The following is a 19,291-nucleotide window of genomic DNA, read 5'->3' as shown; positions in this document are numbered from 1 at the left end:
GCTAAGTGATCTCTAAATGGAGAAAACTGTCGTTTTCTCACTTTGACTGCTACACAGACATCATTTGGCATTACTTGTATTTAAGAGCATATCGCAATCTTAAACATTTATGTAATATCCAAACGATTTGCCATAACTGCAGTCCGATGTTTTCCATGGATTCATTGACTTGCATGGCCGACTGCGATCCAAATAGCAGATCAAACTTGATATGCTGTGATTTTTTTTCTTAGACTGGCTCGATTCAAGGAAAAAATCGGACATGTGCACGGCCACATCGAATAACATTGATCTGAGAGCGATCCGATATTGTTACTGTACAAACTGAAACTTTAGTACCTTCTGCCACCGAATCTTGCCAAAAGGTTTTTGACCCAGTCTCCTCAGAAACCTGGTAACAGCCCGTGGTCGCTTTGTTATTGTGCCATGTTCAGGTAGTATAGCTTGTGTTCTTTTCAAGTAATGGTGCACAACCTTTTCTGGTCCAAGGACCACATGGATTGTTTTCACATAGATGATTTTCAAGGGCCACAATAAACGTTAAAAATTAATTATTTTTTGAGAGGTTTATGGCATATCACAAGTATATGCCATATAAGAGATGCAGGTTCCACTACCGGACTCTCGCATATCTGAAGAATGGGGGTGCTATTCTCCCCAAATCAGTAATACAGAGGAGAGCCTGCACACATGTAACTCTCTCCATTAAAGTCTTTGGAAGTTGTAGTAGCTAGCTACATTTCACAATTCCTATAGAATAGTGAGAGTTAGGCATAGCCAGCCACAGCTCTAACTCACATATGCCTTTCTAGAGAGCTATACTAAGACCAAGGAACCCTGTCTCTTGATGTATGGGGGATCCAGACATGGTTACACAGTGCTCAATTCATGGTTGCTCACCCCTGATCCTGAGCAGTGTGCTGATCTTCTTCCCTCTGACATGGAAGCTACTGTATACAGAAAGTTGGGACTCTTCTGTGGAATTGGATTGCATGGCCTAATAAATAATACAAATATTTTTATTTATATAGCGCCAACATATTCCACAGCGCTTTACAATTCAGACAATTTACAGACATTATCGGCAGTGCCTCCATTGAGGCTCACAATCTACATTCCCTATCAGTATGTCTTTGGAGTGTGAGAGGAAACCGGAAAACCCGGAGGAAACCCACACAAACACGGGGAGAACATACAAACTCTTGCAAATGTTGTCCTTGGTAGGATTTGAACCCAGGACCCCAGCACTGCAGTCTTGCAGTGCTGCCCACCGCAGCTTTCACTCCCTATACACATAGTTAAACCATGGGTACCCATGACCCCTTTTGCTGCCAAATCACTTGTTGTCCTTCCCTTTGACCACTCCTGTTGGATACGAATCACTGCATGCCCCTAACACACCACAAGACCCTCCACTATGGAAATACTGTAATCCTGTTATTTAGCCATAGAGCTTTGTCCCTTATGGCTTGAGACTTGCCCATTTTTTGTGCTTTTAACACATTCATTTCAGGACTGACTGTTCACTTGCTGGCTCTTATATTCCACCCCTTGGCAGATCCCATTAGCATGCAATAATCTGTGGTATTGAGTCTACCTGTATGTGGTTTTCATTGTCCTGGCTAATCAGCATAAATATATGTGGTATTGAGTTATTTGTGATCAACACGAGCTAAAACAGAGCGATGTCTATTTCCCATGATGCCCACAGGATGTCCAGGATTCTCATTTTGAAGATGCTGCTCAGGGAAGGGTGTCAAACAATCTCTTTATGATTTATGACTGCAGTCTCTTTGTGATATCTCTTCTCAAGTGATTTTAGAATCCCGTGCTGTTAGTCTTCCATTTTTTTTTTTTTAAAGCCATTTTGTTAAAATAGTATGGGCAGAGTCCCTTCAGAAAATGTTTTCTTTGTTGGTATTGATGCATGCATTTTTTCCGTTTTGTGCCTGTTCATTTGTGGGAGCTGGACCCTGCCAACTAAAAGGTGTGGGAATGGAAACAAATAGAATTCTGAAATGTCAAAAATATGTTGCAGATGATTATTTTTGCTCAGTGAACCTTGCACCAGGCTGGCGCAGGCAAAATCCCATGCTGCATTTACAAAGATTTTTTTTCCATTATGAAGAAGGGATACATAAAGCATCTAGTCTCCTTTTTTTACTTTTGTCACTATCTTTTTCTATATGTGATGACCATTTTAATGCAAAAATAGTAGCTGAGCTTTGACATCCAAGAACTGGTGAATGAAGGGCAAAATAGTTACAAACTAAAAAGAACGCAGTTGTGTACTGATTTTTACTGCATTAAAATAATGTGTTTTTTTTTACAGCTATATTTATTGTACCACTTAGACAAAGCCTTTTAGTGGCCAGCTCTTCACATCGCAGCTTCATACACTTGTTAGTGGCTGCTACTGGGTACTGCAGATCAGCTCCTACTGAAGAGAATAGGTGCTGATCTCCTGTACCCGGCAGCAGCCAATAAGCCATTTACAGAGCTGTGGTGTTCTGTTCTGTACACTATTTGTGAGCGCCACTGGAGGTGGTCAGTTGGTGACAGCCCCTTTAACTCCTTCTTGACATATGATGTATTGTTGCGTCATATGTCAGCTCTCTGTCTGTTTGATGTCTTTCTAGTTCTGTTACACAGACATCATGTTCCTTCAATGGCAGCAAACAGATCTGAGCTCCAACCACTGCTGTTGACCACCATTCTCTGACAGCGGCATCTACTACATACCCATCTCCCCCAACTTGGCGCAATTGCTTGTTGCCAATGAGTTGCCAGGACTGCTGGGGGTCTACTGAGGGCCCCTGTGACTGTCATAATGGTTTTCCTGAAGAACAGTCTGTGGCTGGCGTTCATAGGAGACCACGAGTTTTACTATGTACTGCAGTAACACAATATTGCAGTATATAATATAAGCAATTGATATTGCATATTCAAATCCCCTAAGGGGTCTAACAATGTTTTTGAAAATATATAAAAATTGAAATCCCCCATTCTTATGCTTCATTAAAAATAAAGAAATAAAAAAAATGTGAAAATAAACTTTATTTAACATTTCCATGGCCTGAAAAGTCGAAATATAAATGGCATAACGAGAATAAAAAAATTGCAGTTTTTCAACCACCACAAATTAAATAAGAGGCGATCAAAATTTTGTATCTACCATATACCCCAAAATGGTATAGATAAAAACGTTAACTTGCCACGCAATAAAACAAAGCCTCACATAGCTCCTTTAACTGAGTCATTCTCCTCTGCTCCTCAACGTGTGCAGTCTCCTCAAGCCAGACAATGATGAGGAGAAATTCCTTCCACGCTACCTGTTCTGCTGATTCCCAGGCGTCGGTGTCATCCATGTGTCATCAGTGTGCACGTGTGTTGGACGTTTTGTGATCCGTGCGGCGTGCAAAACACAGACATGTCAACGTGTTTTGCCCATGGACACATAGTCCGTGGAAACACATTGACGTGCGCAGAAATGAATAGGTCTACGTGTGTAAGTGTCTCCAGTTCGTGTGAAAACTTGCGCCACACGTACTGGGGACATGGACGTGTGAAAGAGCCCTTATACAAATTTCTGATTTTTTTTTCCACCACTTAAATAAAAAAAAACCTTTACAAGGTTGATAACTTTGCAGTCGTACTGACCTGGAGAATCATGTTGACAATTAATTTTTGCAATACAATGATAAACACAAAAAATAATTGTGGAATTGCGTTTTTTTTTTCACCACAATTTCACTGTACTTGGGATTTTTTCTCGTTTTCTAGTTCATGAATTTGGAGTGCAATCATTCAACTGATCGTGTGAGGTGCTAGTAGACAGGGGTGCTACCCCAATTATACATGTGAAGAATTTTCACTGCACACCCTAGAATCATGCGAAAATGTAGACTTTATTGAAGCATTTTTTATATATGATAGAATTTCAACAGTGCGTCCTGAATGCTACCATAAGCTAAGTGTGCATTCCACCAATAAGTTGCAGTTGCCTAATATTAACTTATTTTGTAACTTGTTGATGTGCATTACAGTGAATATCTTCTGCATATATTTTGTCCTGATAAGTATTACTTCTTTATCCTAAATGTTATTTCTTTTCTCTGCCTCAGAAACATTGCAGAAGCCCTGGTCAGCAAAGGCCTAGCTACTGTGCTCCGCTACCGTCAGGATGATGACCAGAGATCTTCACACTATGATGAGCTGCTGGCTGCAGAGGCCCGGTACGTATCTTCTTCTTTGCAGCTACTTGGTTGTCTTGTTGCAGGCACTGCTCTAAATGACAGTTGTTTATATTACGGATGAATAATTGCAACATATTTCGGAATTAAACTGTTTTTCTTCTCCTGATTACTGATTGATTTCTGTGGTCATGGTTTCCTGTTTGCTTTAGTTTATGCAGTTCTGATAACATTGCTTTTTCTCCTCAGTAAGCTAGTCTCTAGCTTTCGTTCAAGGACACCATCTACACTGTACATTCAATAGATGAAACACTATGTAATCTGTCCTGAATTCTCTGAGCAGAACATTCTCAGGTACACAAGTTACATAGTGTTTCTAGGCATTCTTATTGTTCGATAATTCATTTCTGAAAAAAAATATATAATTCTTATTATTTTCTGATTTACAGTCTCTTTAAAGGGAAGCTAATATTTCCACATCAGACTCACAATAGCAAAGAAATAGGCTATGTTCACACACGTTGTGTTTTGCAGTGTATTTTGCAGCAGATTTTTATGCAAATTTTCAGCTGCGTCTTGCAGTACCAGCAAAGTGTATGAGACACCAGAATGCTCTGTTCACACATGTTGCTTTTTGTTTGCTGCGTATTTTCTGCCTTGCTTGCATTTTTGGAAAATAGAGTATGTCGCTTCTTTCAGCGTTTTGGCAGCATTTTTTCACCCATAGGAAATAATGGGTGGTGAAAAAAACGCTAAAAAACCGCACCTGCTTTTTTTGCTGCCTTTTTGCAGCGTTTTTTGATGGCAAAATAGAATGGGATTCTTTTTTTCACAGAACTTTATGAACATGCCTAAATAGAGACAGAAAGACAGTGAAAAAAACGCAGGAAAATCTGCATTTTTGACGCAGCTGTTTTCCTGCCAGAGAAGTTGTCAGCAGATTTAGCTGCAGAAAAAAACACAACATGTGTGAACATAGCCATATAGTTGTCTATTGAAGAAAACAAATAATTTCTGAGCCCCCATCTCGTGGCACGTTTGCAAAGACAAATAGGATTTTTTTATTGCGCATTTCACTGCATTATACTATGGTAGGTTTTTGTCTGTCTTGGACATCAACACTTTTGTGACCAGCGTATTGTCTGCATGTGTATCCTGGCTGGTATCTATAGACTGGTACTTCTCAGTGCTCACCTTTCCATGCATAAGTGAGTGGAGCAGGGCTAACGCTATAATACTCCAAGAGGTCTGTCCTATTAATGGAAATGACTTAAAATAATTTTTTTTAGAGTTCCTAAGCTTGTACAGCCCTATTACAATACATAATTTACCAGCTTCCTATATGTCTGATTAGCTTGCAAGGTGTTTCAATGACTTTGCTGAATGGTGAACGCATGGAAGACAAGTGTACAAGCCTTTTTAGATATAGACAAACTTGCGGGCTGCTATTATTTGTTTCTTAGTCTGAAAATACCCTATGTTATATTTCATTGGAAGCAGACAATCCACGATATTGGTTTTCTTTTTTTTTTTACTTTGTTCTCCGTCGGAAAGCTCCCAGTTCTTACGTTAAACACATCCACAGGCTCCCACTCATTGAACACCCAGGCCTTCCTTTAACTAAATACATTGGGGTCTTCATTACTTTAACTGTATGTAATAGCAAAGCAAGCTACAGTGACAGCCTGTAAAAAAAATTCTAATAAGTTGTTTATATATATATATATGTGTGTGTGTGTGTGTGTGTGTGTGTGTGTGTGTGTGTGTGTGTGACACATACACACACACTGCTCTAAAAAAAAGGGGAACATTTTAAACAACACAATGTAACTCCAAGTCAGTAACAATTCTGTGAAATCAACCTGTCCAGTTATGAAGCAAAACTAATTGTGAATCAATTTCTCCTGCTGGTGTGCAAATGGAACAGACAACAGGTAGAAATGATAGGCAATTAGCAAGACACCCCCTATAAAGGAGTGGTTCTGCAGGTGTGGACCACAGACCATTTGTCTATTCTCATCCTTTTTGGCTGTTGTATTGGTCACTTTTGCATTTTGTCATTGCTCTCACTCCTAGAGGTACAGTAGCATGAGGCGGTGTCTACAACCCACAAAAGTTGCTCAGGTAGTGCAGTACATCCAGGATGGCACATCAATGCAAGCTGTGGCAAGAAGAGTAACTGTGTCTGTCAGCACGGTGTCCAGAGCATGGAGCAGATACCAGTAAACAGGCCAGTACACCAGAAGACATGGAGGGGGCCTATGAGGGCAACAACCCAGCAACAGGACCGCTAGCTCCTCCTTTGTGCAAGGAGGAGCAGTGTCAGAGCCCTGCAAAATGACCTCCAGCAGGCCACTAACATCCATGTGTCTGCTCAAACTGTCAGAAACCGACTCCATGAGGTTGGTTTGAGGGCCCGATGTCCACAAGTGGGTGATGTTCTTACAGCCCAACACTGTGCAGGGCGATTGGCATTTGCCAGAGAACACCAAGATTCGCAGATTCGTCATTGGCACCCTGTGCTCTTCCTGGAGGAGAGCAGGTTCACACTGATCACATCACAGAGTCTGGAGACGCCGTGGAGAACGTTCTGCTTGCAACATCCTCCAGCATTACCGGTTTTGCAGTGGGTCAATAATGGTGTGGGGAGGAATTTCTTTGGAGGGCCACACAGCCCTCTGTGTGCTAGCCAGAGGTACCCTGATTGCCAATAGGTACCGGGATGATATTTTCTGACCCATTGTGAGACCATGCAGATGCAGTAGGCCCTGGGTTCTTTCTGATGCATGACAATGCTAGGCCTCATGTGGCTGAAGTGTGTCAGCAGTTCCTGCATGATGAAGGCATGTACTGGCTTGCCCTTTACCCAGACCTGAATCCAATAGAGAACATCTGGGACATCATGTCTCATTCCGTCCACCAACGCCATGTTGCACCACAGACTGTCCAGGAGTTGACTGATGCTTTAATCCAGGTCTGGGAGGAGATCCCTCAGGAGGACATCCGCCGCCTCATCAGGAGCATGCCCAGGCATTGTAGAACACACTACTGAGCATCATTTCCTTGTCTTGATTATTACTGAAGTTGTATCATCCTGTAATTTGATTTCCCGCTTTGATTTTGAGTATCATTCCAAATTCAGACCTGCATGGGATATTAATTTTGATTTACATTGATAATTTTTATGTTTTATTGTTCTCAATGCATTCCACTATGTAATGAATAATGATTTGCAACTGAAATATTTAATTCAGTGATATCTAGGATGTGGAGTTTTAGTGTTCCCTTTATATTTTTGAGCAGTGTGTGTGTATTTATGTGTGTGTGTATATACAGTACAGACCAAAAGTTTGGACACACCTTCTCATTTAAAGATTTTTCTGTATTTTCATGACTATGAAAATTTTACATTCACACTGAAGGCATCAAAACTATGAATTAACACATGTGGAATTATATACGTAACAAAAAAGTGTGAAACAACTAAAATATGTCTTATGTTCTAGGTTCTTCAAAGTAGCCATCTTTTGCTTTGATGACTGCTTTGCACACTCTGAGCATTCTCTTGATGAGCTTCAAGAGGTAGTCACCGGAAATAGTTTTCACTTCACAGGTGTGCCCTGTCAGGTTTAATAAGTGGGATTTCTTGCCTTATAAATGGGGTTGGGACCATCAGTTGTGTTGTGCAGAAGTCTGGTGGATACACAGCTGATAGTCCTACTGAATAGACTGTTAGAATTTGTATTATGGCAAGAAAAAAGCAGCTAAGTAAAGAAAAACGAGTGGCCATCATTACTTTAAGAAATGAAGGTCAGTCAGTGTGAAAAATTGAGAAAACTTTGAAAGTGTCCCCAAGTGCAGTTGCAAAAACCATCAAGCGCTACAAAGAAACTGGCTCACATGAGGACCACACCAGGAAAGGAAGACCAAGAGTCACCTCTGCTTCTGAGGATAAGTTTATCCGAGTCACCAGCCTCAGAAATCGCAGGTTGACAGCAGCTCAGATTAGAGACCAGGTCAATGCCACACAGAGTTCTAGCAGCAGACACATCTCTTCAACAACTGTTAAGAGGAGACTTTGTGCAGCAGGCCATCATGGTAAAATAGCTGCTAGGAAACCACTGCTAAGGACAGGCAACAAGCAGAAGAGACTTGTTTGGGCTAAAGAACACAAGGAATGGATATTAGACCAGTGGAAATCTGTGTGCTTTGGTCTGATGAGTCCAAATTTGTGATCTTTGGTTCCAACCACCGTGTCTTTGTGTGATGCAGAAAAGGTGAACGGATGGACTCTACATTCCTGGTTCCCACCATGAAGCATGGAGGAGGAGGTGTGATGGTGTGGGGGTGCTTTGCTGGTGACACTGTTGGGGATTTATTCAAAATTGAAGGCATACTGAACCAGCATGGCTACCACAGCATCTTGAAGCGGCATGCTATTCCATCCGGTTTGTGTTTAGTTGGACCATCATTTATTTTTCAACAGGACAATGACCCCAAACACACCTCCAAGCTGTGTAAGGGCTATTTGACCAAGCAGGAGAGTGATGGGGTGCTACGCCAGATGACCTGGCCTCCACAGTCACCAGACCTGAACCCAATCGAGATGGTTTGGGGTGAGCTGGGCCGCAGGGTGAAGGCAAAAGGGCCAACAAGTGCTAAGCATCTCTGGGAACTCCTTCAAGATTGTTGGAAGACTATTTTCGGTGACTACCTCTTGAAGCTCATGAAGAGAATGCCAAGAGTGTGCAAAGCAGTCATCAAAGCAAAAGGTGGCTACTTTGAAGAACCTAGAATATAAGACATATTTTCAGTTGTTTCACACTTTTTTGTTAAGTATATAATTCCACATGTGTTAATTCATAGTTTTGATGCCTTCAGTGTGGATGTAGAATTTTCATAGTCATGAAAATAGAGAAAAAAATCTTTAAATGAGAAGGTGTGTCCAAACTTTTGGTCTGTACTGTATATGTATGTATACTGTAAATATATATAATACAATCAAATCTGATGGGTGACGGATACCACTTTATGGCATTCATCAAAGTCTTCAGTTTAAACTTGCTCTTTGTAATCTTTCCCATTATGTTTTTAACGGAAGAAAAAAATGCAGCGTTGAGAAAGCTTAAAGAATAACTGTCATTTTCATATTTATTTCACAAATCAATAGTACACTTGAGTATAAGAAACTTTGTAATTTATCAGAGGAATCTGGTTCTTTCTCTACCAGGATGATCACTAATTTTCAAAATTCTCAAATCTCTGGTAAAATCTTCATTGAGGACAGATTTTAAATTAGAGAAATGACAGTTGGTGCTCCTAAGACTGTACTGTATGTAAAGTGGAGGATGTGAGGGCGGAGGAGGAGCTAGAAGCTGAGCTCCTCCCACTTCCCATCTACATAGAATCTTACCAATAACAACTGCCATCTCCTATCTCAGTAATGTACCAATCTGTCTTCACTGAATACAGATTTTTCCCGGGAATTAAGAATTTTGAGAATGAATAATCAGTCCAGAAAGAGAAAGAAGCAGATTTCTCTAATAAGATATATCACAAAATTTCTTATTTTCACGTGTATTATTTATTAATAGGATTAAAGATTTAAATGACGATTACACTTTAAGATAAATTTGAATGTAATTTATGAACAGCGACAGATGCTCTTTACTTAACAGCCACTTCTAAATATAGTGAACTATCTACATCACATGCATTTATTTTTTCACATGTTTTAATAAGTCTTACTTTTTTCTTGTTTTTCTATGATCTTTACTATAGACTGCCAGGATCGCAGGTTATTGTGCTAATCATGTAATATCTGTTCTTTTACTCCTGAAAAAGATATCATTATAACTGTTTTTTAGATTAATAGATAAATTACTAATATTTCATTGTGACTGAAGGTAGTAAGTAGAGATGAGCGTTGTTCTACTCGAACTGTTCGCCAATCTCAAATTCGAGCTGTTTTGGGCGGTGTTCGAGCCGGTCGGCGAACACGAACAATTTGAGAAAAATTCGGCTGTTCGAGGTTATGTTCGATAACTGTTCGTGCACCAAAATCATAACTGGATTTTTTCTCAGTAATGATGAAAATTAATGTTAATACGCAGTTTGAGTGTACAGCGGGGTGGGGGGAGGGGCAGGGGATGGATCTCTGCAGGAACAATGAAGATCTCCATTTTTTTTTCTCTTTCCCGCATTTACAGTGGGGAGGTGCAATCTGTCAGCCTATCAGCAGCGCACACACGGAGCGAAGTGCTTTTTTTCACACAAGCAAGGGCATGTGTCATTGGCAGTGTATGTCACATGTCCTTGCCCTATAAGACCAAGCCATTTTCCCCGTCGCCACCATTTTCTCACTGCTGCAGCTGCGTGTTAGACGGCACCGCTGTTGCTGTGTGCGCTATACCTTGTTAATTTCAAGCCAATTTTCGCACAAATATACAGATAGCTTGGGAGTAGGGAATAGTTGTGATTGCAGTCCTTTTAAGGACTAGGTTACAGCATTTCCTACGACTTTTATCAGGCAGGTCTGTGCTCTTAAATAGATCGGTTGTGGGAGTAAAGACTAATTGTGATTGCAGTCCTTTTCAGGACTAGGTTACATGAGTTCCTATCAGTTTTTGCCAGGCAGGTCTGTGCCAGTGCTGTGCAAGTTTTTTTCACAGCATTTGGCTGAATCTAGCAAAGCTAATCCTTTTTGGCCTATTGCAGAGTGTGTTAGTCAGTGGAGTAGCCTATCTGTGTTGCAAGATATACCACCTGTGTATAGAATACCAATTTTTTTACTGCACCTAGTGAAGTAAAATCTTTTGGGCATAGCATCATTCTATTAGTCCATCTATACTGACCTCCATCAGGTTGCAAATTAAAACTAATTTTTATCTGCATCTACAGTACCTCTGAAAAAATATTTGGGCTTCTAGCAGTGTGTGGGACTTGTTCTATTAGTCCATCTATACTGACCTCCATCAGGTTGCAAACTGAATATATTTTTTTCTGCATCTACCTCTGAAAAAATATTGGGCTTCTAGCTGTGTGTGGGTCTTGTTCTATTAATCCATCTATACTGACCTCCATCAGGTTGCAAACTGAATATAATTTTTTTCTGCATCTAGCTCTGAAAAAATATTTGGCCTTCTAGTAGTGTGTCGGACTTTCTCTATTAGTCCATCTATACTGACCTCCATCAGGTTGCAAATTAAAACTAATTTTTATCTGCATCTACAGTACCTCTGAAAAAATATTTGGGCTTCTAGCTGTGTGTGGGACTTGTTGTATTAGTCCATCTATACTGACCTCCATCAGGTTGCAAACTGAATATATTTTTTTCTGCATCTACCTCTGAAAAAATATTTGGCCTTCTAGTAGTGTGTCGGACTTTCTCTATTAGTCCATCTATACTGACCTCCATCAGGTTGCAAATTAAAAATAATTTTTATCTGCATCTACAGTAGCTCTGAAAAAATATTTGGGCTTCTAGCTGTGTGCGGGACTTGTTGTATTAGTCCATCTATACTGACCTCCATCAGGTTGCAAACTGAATATATTTTTTTCTGCATCTACCTCTGAAAAAATATTTGGCCTTCTAGTAGTGTGTCGGACTTTCTCTATTAGTCCATCTATACTGACCTCCATCAGGTTGCAAATTAAAACTAATTTTTATCTGCATCTACAGTACCTCTGAAAAAATATTTGGGCTTCTAGCAGTGTGTGGGACTTGTTCTATTAGTCCATCTATACTGACCTCCATCAGGTTGCAAACTGAATATATTTTTTTCTGCATCTACCTCTGAAAAAATATTGGGCTTCTAGCTGTGTGTGGGTCTTGTTCTATTAATCCATCTATACTGACCTCCATCAGGTTGCAAACTGAATATATTTTTTTCTGCATCTACCTCTGAAAAAATATTTGGCCTTCTAGTACTGTGTCGGACTTTCTCTATTAGTCCATCTATACTGACCTCCATCAGGTTGCAAATTAAAACTAATTTTTATCTGCATCTACAGTACCTCTGAAAAAATATTTGGGCTTCTAGCAGTGTGTGGGACTTGTTCTATTAGTCCATCTATACTGACCTCCATCAGGTTGCAAACTGAATATATTTTTTTCTGCATCTACCTCTGAAAAAATATTGGGCTTCTAGCTGTGTGTGGGTCTTGTTCTATTAATCCATCTATACTGACCTTCATCAGGTTGCAAACTGAATATATTTTTTTCTGCATCTACCTCTGAAAAAATATTTGGCCTTCTAGTAGTGTGTCGGACTTTCTCTATTAGTCCATCTATACTGACCTCCATCAGGTTGCAAATTAAAACTAATTTTTATCTGCATCTACAGTACCTCTGAAAAAATATTTGGGCTTCTAGCAGTGTGTGGGACTTGTTCTATTAGTCCATCTATACTGACCTCCATCAGGTTGCAAACTGAATATAGTTTTTTCTGCATCTACCTCTGAAAAAATATTGGGCTTCTAGCTGTGTGTGGGTCTTGTTCTATTAATCCATCTATACTGACCTCCATCAGGTTGCAAACTGAATATATTTTTTTCTGCATCTACCTCTGAAAAAATATTTGGCCTTCTAGTAGTGTGTCGGACTTTCTCTATTAGTCCATCTATACTGACCTCCATCAGGTTGCAAATTAAAACTAATTTTTATCTGCATCTACAGTACCTCTGAAAAAATATTTGGGCTTCTAGCAGTGTGTGGGACTTGTTCTATTAGTCCATCTATACTGACCTCCATCAGGTTGCAAACTGAATATATTTTTTTCTGCATCTACCTCTGAAAAAATATTGGGCTTCTAGCTGTGTGTGGGTCTTGTTCTATTAATCCATCTATACTGACCTCCATCAGGTTGCAAACTGAAAATATTTTTTTCTGCATCTACCTCTGAAAAAATATTTGGCCTTCTAGTAGTGTGTCGGACTTTCTCTATTAGTCCATCTATACTGACCTCCATCAGGTTGCAAACTGAATATAATTTTTTTCTGCATCTAGCTCTGAAAAAATATTTGGCCTTCTAGTAGTGTGTCGGACTTTCTCTATTAGTCCATCTATACTGACCTCCATCAGGTTGCAAATTAAAACTAATTTTTATCTGCATCTACAGTACCTCTGAAAAAATATTTGGGCTTCTAGCAGTGTGTGGGACTTGTTCTATTAGTCCATCTATACTGACCTCCATCAGGTTGCAAACTGAATATATTTTTTTCTGCATCTACCTCTGAAAAAATATTGGGCTTCTAGCTGTGTGTGGGTCTTGTTCTATTAATTCATCTATACTGACCTCCATCAGGTTGCAAACTGAATATATTTTTTTCTGCATCTACCTCTGAAAAAATATTTGGCCTTCTAGTAGTGTGTCGGACTTTCTCTATTAGTCCATCTATACTGACCTCCATCAGGTTGCAAATTCAAAATAATTTTTTTCTGCATCTAACCCAGCCAATAGTTTTGGCCTAATACCACAGTTTGGCCACTCAGCTCTGCTCGGTTCCCATCCATTGTTTTTTTGTGCAAACAACTCCAGAGTTGTGAATTAGTTAACCACCAAAATGAGTGGAAAAAGGCCTGCTGCTGGTGGAAAGAGGAATAGGCGTGTTGGGAAGGGGAAAAAAGGTTGTGTCCGTGGGGTAGGTGTTAAAGCAACAGTAACATCTGCAGAAGAAAGACCATCTTCCAGCCAAACTAAAATGTCTACTTCTTTTAGCGGACAATGTGATAAGATCCCTTTCTTACGGCCACGCCAATCGCTACAAATTCCAGATGAGGCACAAAAACAGCAGGTGCTTCAGCGGATATCAAGTGCTCCTTTAAGTGGGCTCTCCTCCACATCAACTTCAACATCACAAATACTCCAGTCCTCAAAGGTGTCACCCAAATCGCACTTGCTTCCTCACAGCTCCCAAATCTCCAGCTGCCCGTCTGAGTATGAGGTAGAACAGATGGTTGAGTCTGCAGAGCTGTTTACTCATACTATAGCCTGGGAATCAGAGGTCGACTCCAGCGCTTCTGTGAATCCAGACGAGGAAATGATCTGCACTGATGCCCAGAATCTTTATGAGTCAGATCCAGGACCAGACGCAGAAGGTTCTGACCATAATGTAGACCCTCATTCCCAAACTGTAACTCCTGTTGGTGGAGACAATGAGGAAGACGATGATAAGACTCAAATACCTGATTGGAGCGACAACTTTAGTTTTTTGTCAGGGCAGGAACAGGTTGGCTCTGAGGACGACGGGTGTGATAACGCACAGGGTGATGATGATGAGGTCGGAGATCCCACTTACTGTCAACCCACAGTCAGCCAAGAGATGAGGTCAGCAGAGGAGGTGGAGGAAGATGCTAGTGACGACGAGGTCAGGTTGCGCCTTCCTGGACAGAGACGTAGTACTGGAAGCACGTCAACAACTGCATCCTCAAACACAACTCTGCCTCTCACCACAAGTCGTGGTGGCTCTTCAGGTCGCATGGGTGCTAAGCCTTGCATAGCCTGGGCATTTTTTCAGATCGATAAAGATGACCCAACTCGTGTTATCTGTAACATTTGTCAGCAAAAGCTAAGTAGAGGCCAAAAAATACATAGTTTGAGTACTTCATGCATGAACCGGCACATGGACATGAAGCATAAGTTGCAGTGGGAAGCTGTGTGCTACAATGCGGCCTAGCCGGCCGGGCCAACCACCGTCTGCCATATCTTGTGCATCCGCGGCCTCTTCATCCTCTGTGACTGGGGGGACAGCAGTCACACCTGTTTTGGGGCGCAGACCTGCCACCTCTTTACCCGCAACAGCCAGCGTGATTGGCAGGTCATCATTTTCTTTGGAGGTGGTAACACCAGCTGGTGTTGAGCGCTGTCCGACATCGATAGCACCACCTTTGGATCAAGGCAACCTAACATGTCCGCCTGCATCTTCCTCACAGACCGGCAGTTTGCCGGGGACACCCTTATCAACCCCGTCTAAGCACAATAGCCAGCCCTCGGTCCCTCAGATGTAGACAAGTAAAAGACCATTTCCTCCTAGCCATGAGAAAGCTAAGAGGTTGAATTTCACCATCTGCAAGCTCTTGGCTACAGAAATGCTGCCTTTCCGCCTGGTGGACACAGAGGATTTTCGAGACCTTATGTCCGTCGCAGTGCCCCAGTACCAGATGCCCAGTCGGCACTACTTCTCAAAGAAAGGTGTGCCTGCGCTCCACCAGCATGTCGCACACAACATCACCGCTTCTTTGAGAAACTCTGTGTGTGACAGGGTGCATTTCACCACAGACACTTGGACGAGTAGGCATGGACAGGGGCGTTACATGTCGCTGACTGGGCACTGGGTAACTATGGTGACAGCAGGACAAGGGGCTGCTGTCCAAGTCTTGCCGTCCCCACGAGTTGTGCGTCAATCCTCTTTATGTCAAAGTTCCTCCACTGCTTCTGCCTCCTCAACCTCCTCTCGGTCTTCCACCTGCACCCAAAGCCTGTCTGGTCATGCCACAAGCTTTCTAACTGCGCAGAAGGGATCCTGCACACCTCCTTACTATGCTGGCAGTAGGGCTCAACGTCATCAGGCGGTTTTTACATTGAAATGTCTGGGAAATGTGAGTCACACAGCTGAGGAGTTGTGGTCAGCTCTGGAGAACCAATTTCCTGAATGTTTGTCTCCACTGGACCTGAAACCAGGGAAGGCCGTGTGCGACAATGCTGCAAACCTGGGTGCGGCCCTTCGCCGGGGCAATGTCACACACGTGCCTTGTATGGCTCACGTGTTGAACCTGGTTGTCCAGCAATTTTTAGCCCACTATCCCAGACTAGATGGCCTTCTGCAGAGGGCACGGTCGCTGTGTGCTCACTTCCGCCGTTCGCATCCCGCAGCTCAGCGACTTACATCTCTACAGAAGTCGTTGGGCCTGCCACTTCACCGGCTAAAATGCGATGTGCCTACCCGGTGGAATTCAACTCTGCACATGTTGCAGCGACTGTGGCAGCACCGACAAGCCCTGGTGCAATACGTTCTGACGTATAGCCTGGGCCAACGAGATTCAGAGGTGGGGCAAATCACGCTGGAGGAGTGGTCTCAGATCAGGGACCTATGCACCCTTCTGCACAGTTTTGAAATGGCGACGAAGATGTTTAGTGCTGACGATGCCATTATCAGCATGACTATTCCGGTGATTTACATGCTGGAGCACATGTTAAACAGAATTCGGAGTCAGGTGGTGGCACAAGAGGAGGTGGAGGAAGTAGAGGAGGAGGAGTTGTATGCGGAAGGGCTAACATCTGCAAGGTCCAGAAGGTTGGCAGCACCAAGGCGGCAGGCATGTGAAGGTGGGGGAGATGGTTTTACCAGGGCGCATGGTAGCAGCCAAACTAGTGAGGAAGGTGCAGGAGCCCAGGAAGAAGTGGAGGACGAACTGATCGAAGACTCATCAGATGAGGGAGACCTTGATCACATTTCTGTTGTGCGAGGTTGGGGGGAGAGGACAGAGGAAGGAAGCATGATTGTTACCTCGCCACCAACACAACAGGGACTTGGTGCTCCTGGATGCGCAACACACATGAGTGCCTTCTTGCTGCACTACCTGCAACATGACCCTCGAATTGTGAGAATTAGAAATAATCCTGACTACTGGGTTGCCACACTGTTAGATCCCCGGTACAAAAGTAAATTTGCAGAAATTATTCCTGCCATAGAAAGGGATGCACGCATGCAGGAGTATCAGCAGAGACTGTTGCAGAATCTTACATGTGCTTTTCCACAAAATACCAGTGGTGCACGTAGTGAATCTCACAGTTCCAACTTGCCAACCGTGGGACCGTCAAGTGTTCAGCACTCAAACCGTAACAGAACCACAGTATCTGCTGGTAACATCAATTTTGCGGAATCATTTCACCACTTTTTTAGCCCATCCTTTGCAAGGCCACAGGAGACAAGAAGTCTGACACATAGTCAACGCCTAGAGACGATGGTACAGGAGTATCTCCAAGTAAACATTGAAGCCACGACTGTGTCACTGGACCCTTGCTCTTTTTGGGCTTCCAATCTGGATAAATGGCCGGAGCTAGCCACTTACGCCTTGGAGATCTTGTCATGCCCCGCAGCCAGCGTTCTGTCTGAACGTGTGTTCAGCGCTGCTGGTGGTGTGCTGACAGATAAGCGCACGCGGCTCTCCACTGATAATGTAGACAGACTCACGTTCATAAAGATGAACAAATCATGGATCCGAAACGACTTTTCTACCCCTGTGTCATCCTGGGGAGAGTAAAAGCTTGATGATTGGTTAAAATCACCCTACCAAACGTTTTAAGCTTTCAAATTACTAATCATGTTTATCTGTATCTTGACTGGAAAATAATTTGGGCTTTGTAGCAGTGTGCAGCACTGATCCTATTAGGCCATCTATAATAAGCTCCACCAGATTTAAAATTAAAAATAATTTTTAGCTGCATCTAGCCCGGAAAATAATTTTGGGGCTCCGAGATGCGCAAGACACATAAGTGCCTTCTTGCTGCACTACCTGCAGCATGACCCTCATATTGTCAGAATTCGAAGTAATCATGACTACTGGGTTGCCACACTCTTAGATCCCCCAAACTTTTCGATCAACCTTTTCATTTTAATAAAGACCAAAAAAATGGTCATTTTTGAAATTATAAGCATTAGCAGGTTGTTAGAAACTGAAATCAAACAGTTTTCAACTCAAAACTTTATTCTAGGTGATGTTACATTTTCACATAGGACCCCTTGTTCGAAAGGAGCTTCTGAACTCTCTCGTCCATTAAATTTGTCAGGTTTTGGATGGTTTCTGCTTCAATTGTTTTGCATGAGGACAGAATACCCTCCCAGAGCTGTTGCTTAGATGTGAACTGCCTCCCGCCATCATAGACACTCCTTTTAATGATGCTCCAAAGGTTCTGAATGGGGTAGAGGTCAGGGGAGCATGGGGGTCACACCATAAGTTTGTCCCCTTTTATGCCCATATCAGCCAGAGATGCAGATGTTTTATGTGCAGCATGAGATGGTGCATTATCATGCAGAAAAATGATCTTGCTGTGAAATACACGGTTCTTCTTCTTGAACCATGGCAGGAAGTGCTGTTTGAGAAAATCCACATACATTATGGAGTTCATCTTTAGCGCCTTCAGGGATCCTAAAGGGGCCGACAATCTCTCTCCCCATGATTCCAGCCCAAAACATTACTCCACCTCCTCCTTGTTGGCGCTGTAGCCGTGTTTGCGTGGGGTGTCCATCAACCAGCCATCCTCCACTCCATCCATCTGGACCATCGAGCGCTGCACGGCACTCATCCGTGAACAAAACAGTTTTGAAATCAGTCTTCATGTAATGTTTGGCCCACTGGAGCCGTTTCTGCTTGTGTGAAGTGGATAGAGGAGGTCGACAGGATGGCGTATGCACAGCTGCAAACCTCTGAAGGACCCTGCATCTTGTTGTTCGGGGGACGTTGGAGGCACAAGCAGCTTCAAAAACTTGTCTGCTGCTATGACCAGGCTTTTTTGCCGCTGCTCTTTCAACCTGACGTAATTGCCTGTAGGAAAGAGTCCTCAATTTGCCCTTATCAGCACGCACACGTGTGTACTGTGAATCAGCTACATACTTCTTGATTGCCAAGACACTTCATCCTGATCATAGCACAATGTTGATTGTAGTCATGCCTTGACCTAAACACTCCACAATTTGTTGCTTCTCAGCAGCCGACACATCCTTTTTCTTTCCCATTTTGGCAGAAAATGTAGGCTGCTTAATAATGTGAGAGAGCCTTCTTAAGTAGTCTTGCCTTTCATTGGACACACCTGCCAAACTAATTAGCACAGGTGTCTGCAATTGCTTACAGTGATATAAAGAGCCCTGACACACATCACCATCAATGAGTTTAACTGACAAACAAACAAATTCTTCCCTTATCACTCCTAAACACTTTTTGCATAATAATTTGGAACGCGGTGTACATGTGCTTTTCCACAAAACACCAGCGGTTCACGTAGTGAATCTTACAGTTCTAACTTGCCAACCGTGGTCTGTATGGAATTGTTCAATAAAGGGCCCAAAATTAAGATAACATAGATGGGAGAGGTCTCTAT

At 42.3% G+C, this 19,291-nt stretch overlaps 1 protein-coding gene across 2 annotated transcripts in view; it reads left to right on the top strand.

Annotated features, from left to right (window-relative positions):
- The window catches only part of SND1 (staphylococcal nuclease and tudor domain containing 1), a 693,764-nt gene that overhangs the window by 269,731 nt on the left and 404,742 nt on the right, over window positions 1-19,291 (top strand). For both annotated transcript variants that reach the window (XM_073652562.1, XM_073652561.1), the window contains exon 13: window positions 4,125-4,235. In XM_073652562.1, coding sequence (XP_073508663.1) covers window positions 4,125-4,235 — 111 coding nt within the window. The remainder of the gene's footprint in view (window positions 1-4,124; window positions 4,236-19,291) is intronic.

The sequence above is a fragment of the Phyllobates terribilis genome, unplaced genomic scaffold, assembly GCF_046119375.1.
Source record: "Phyllobates terribilis strain yellow unplaced genomic scaffold, ASM4611937v1 Scaffold_11__3_contigs__length_659146591, whole genome shotgun sequence".
Classification (NCBI taxonomy): Eukaryota; Metazoa; Chordata; class Amphibia; order Anura; family Dendrobatidae; genus Phyllobates; species Phyllobates terribilis.
Note: the sequence above shows the minus strand (reverse complement) of the source record. Positions and strands in the feature narration are given on the sequence as shown.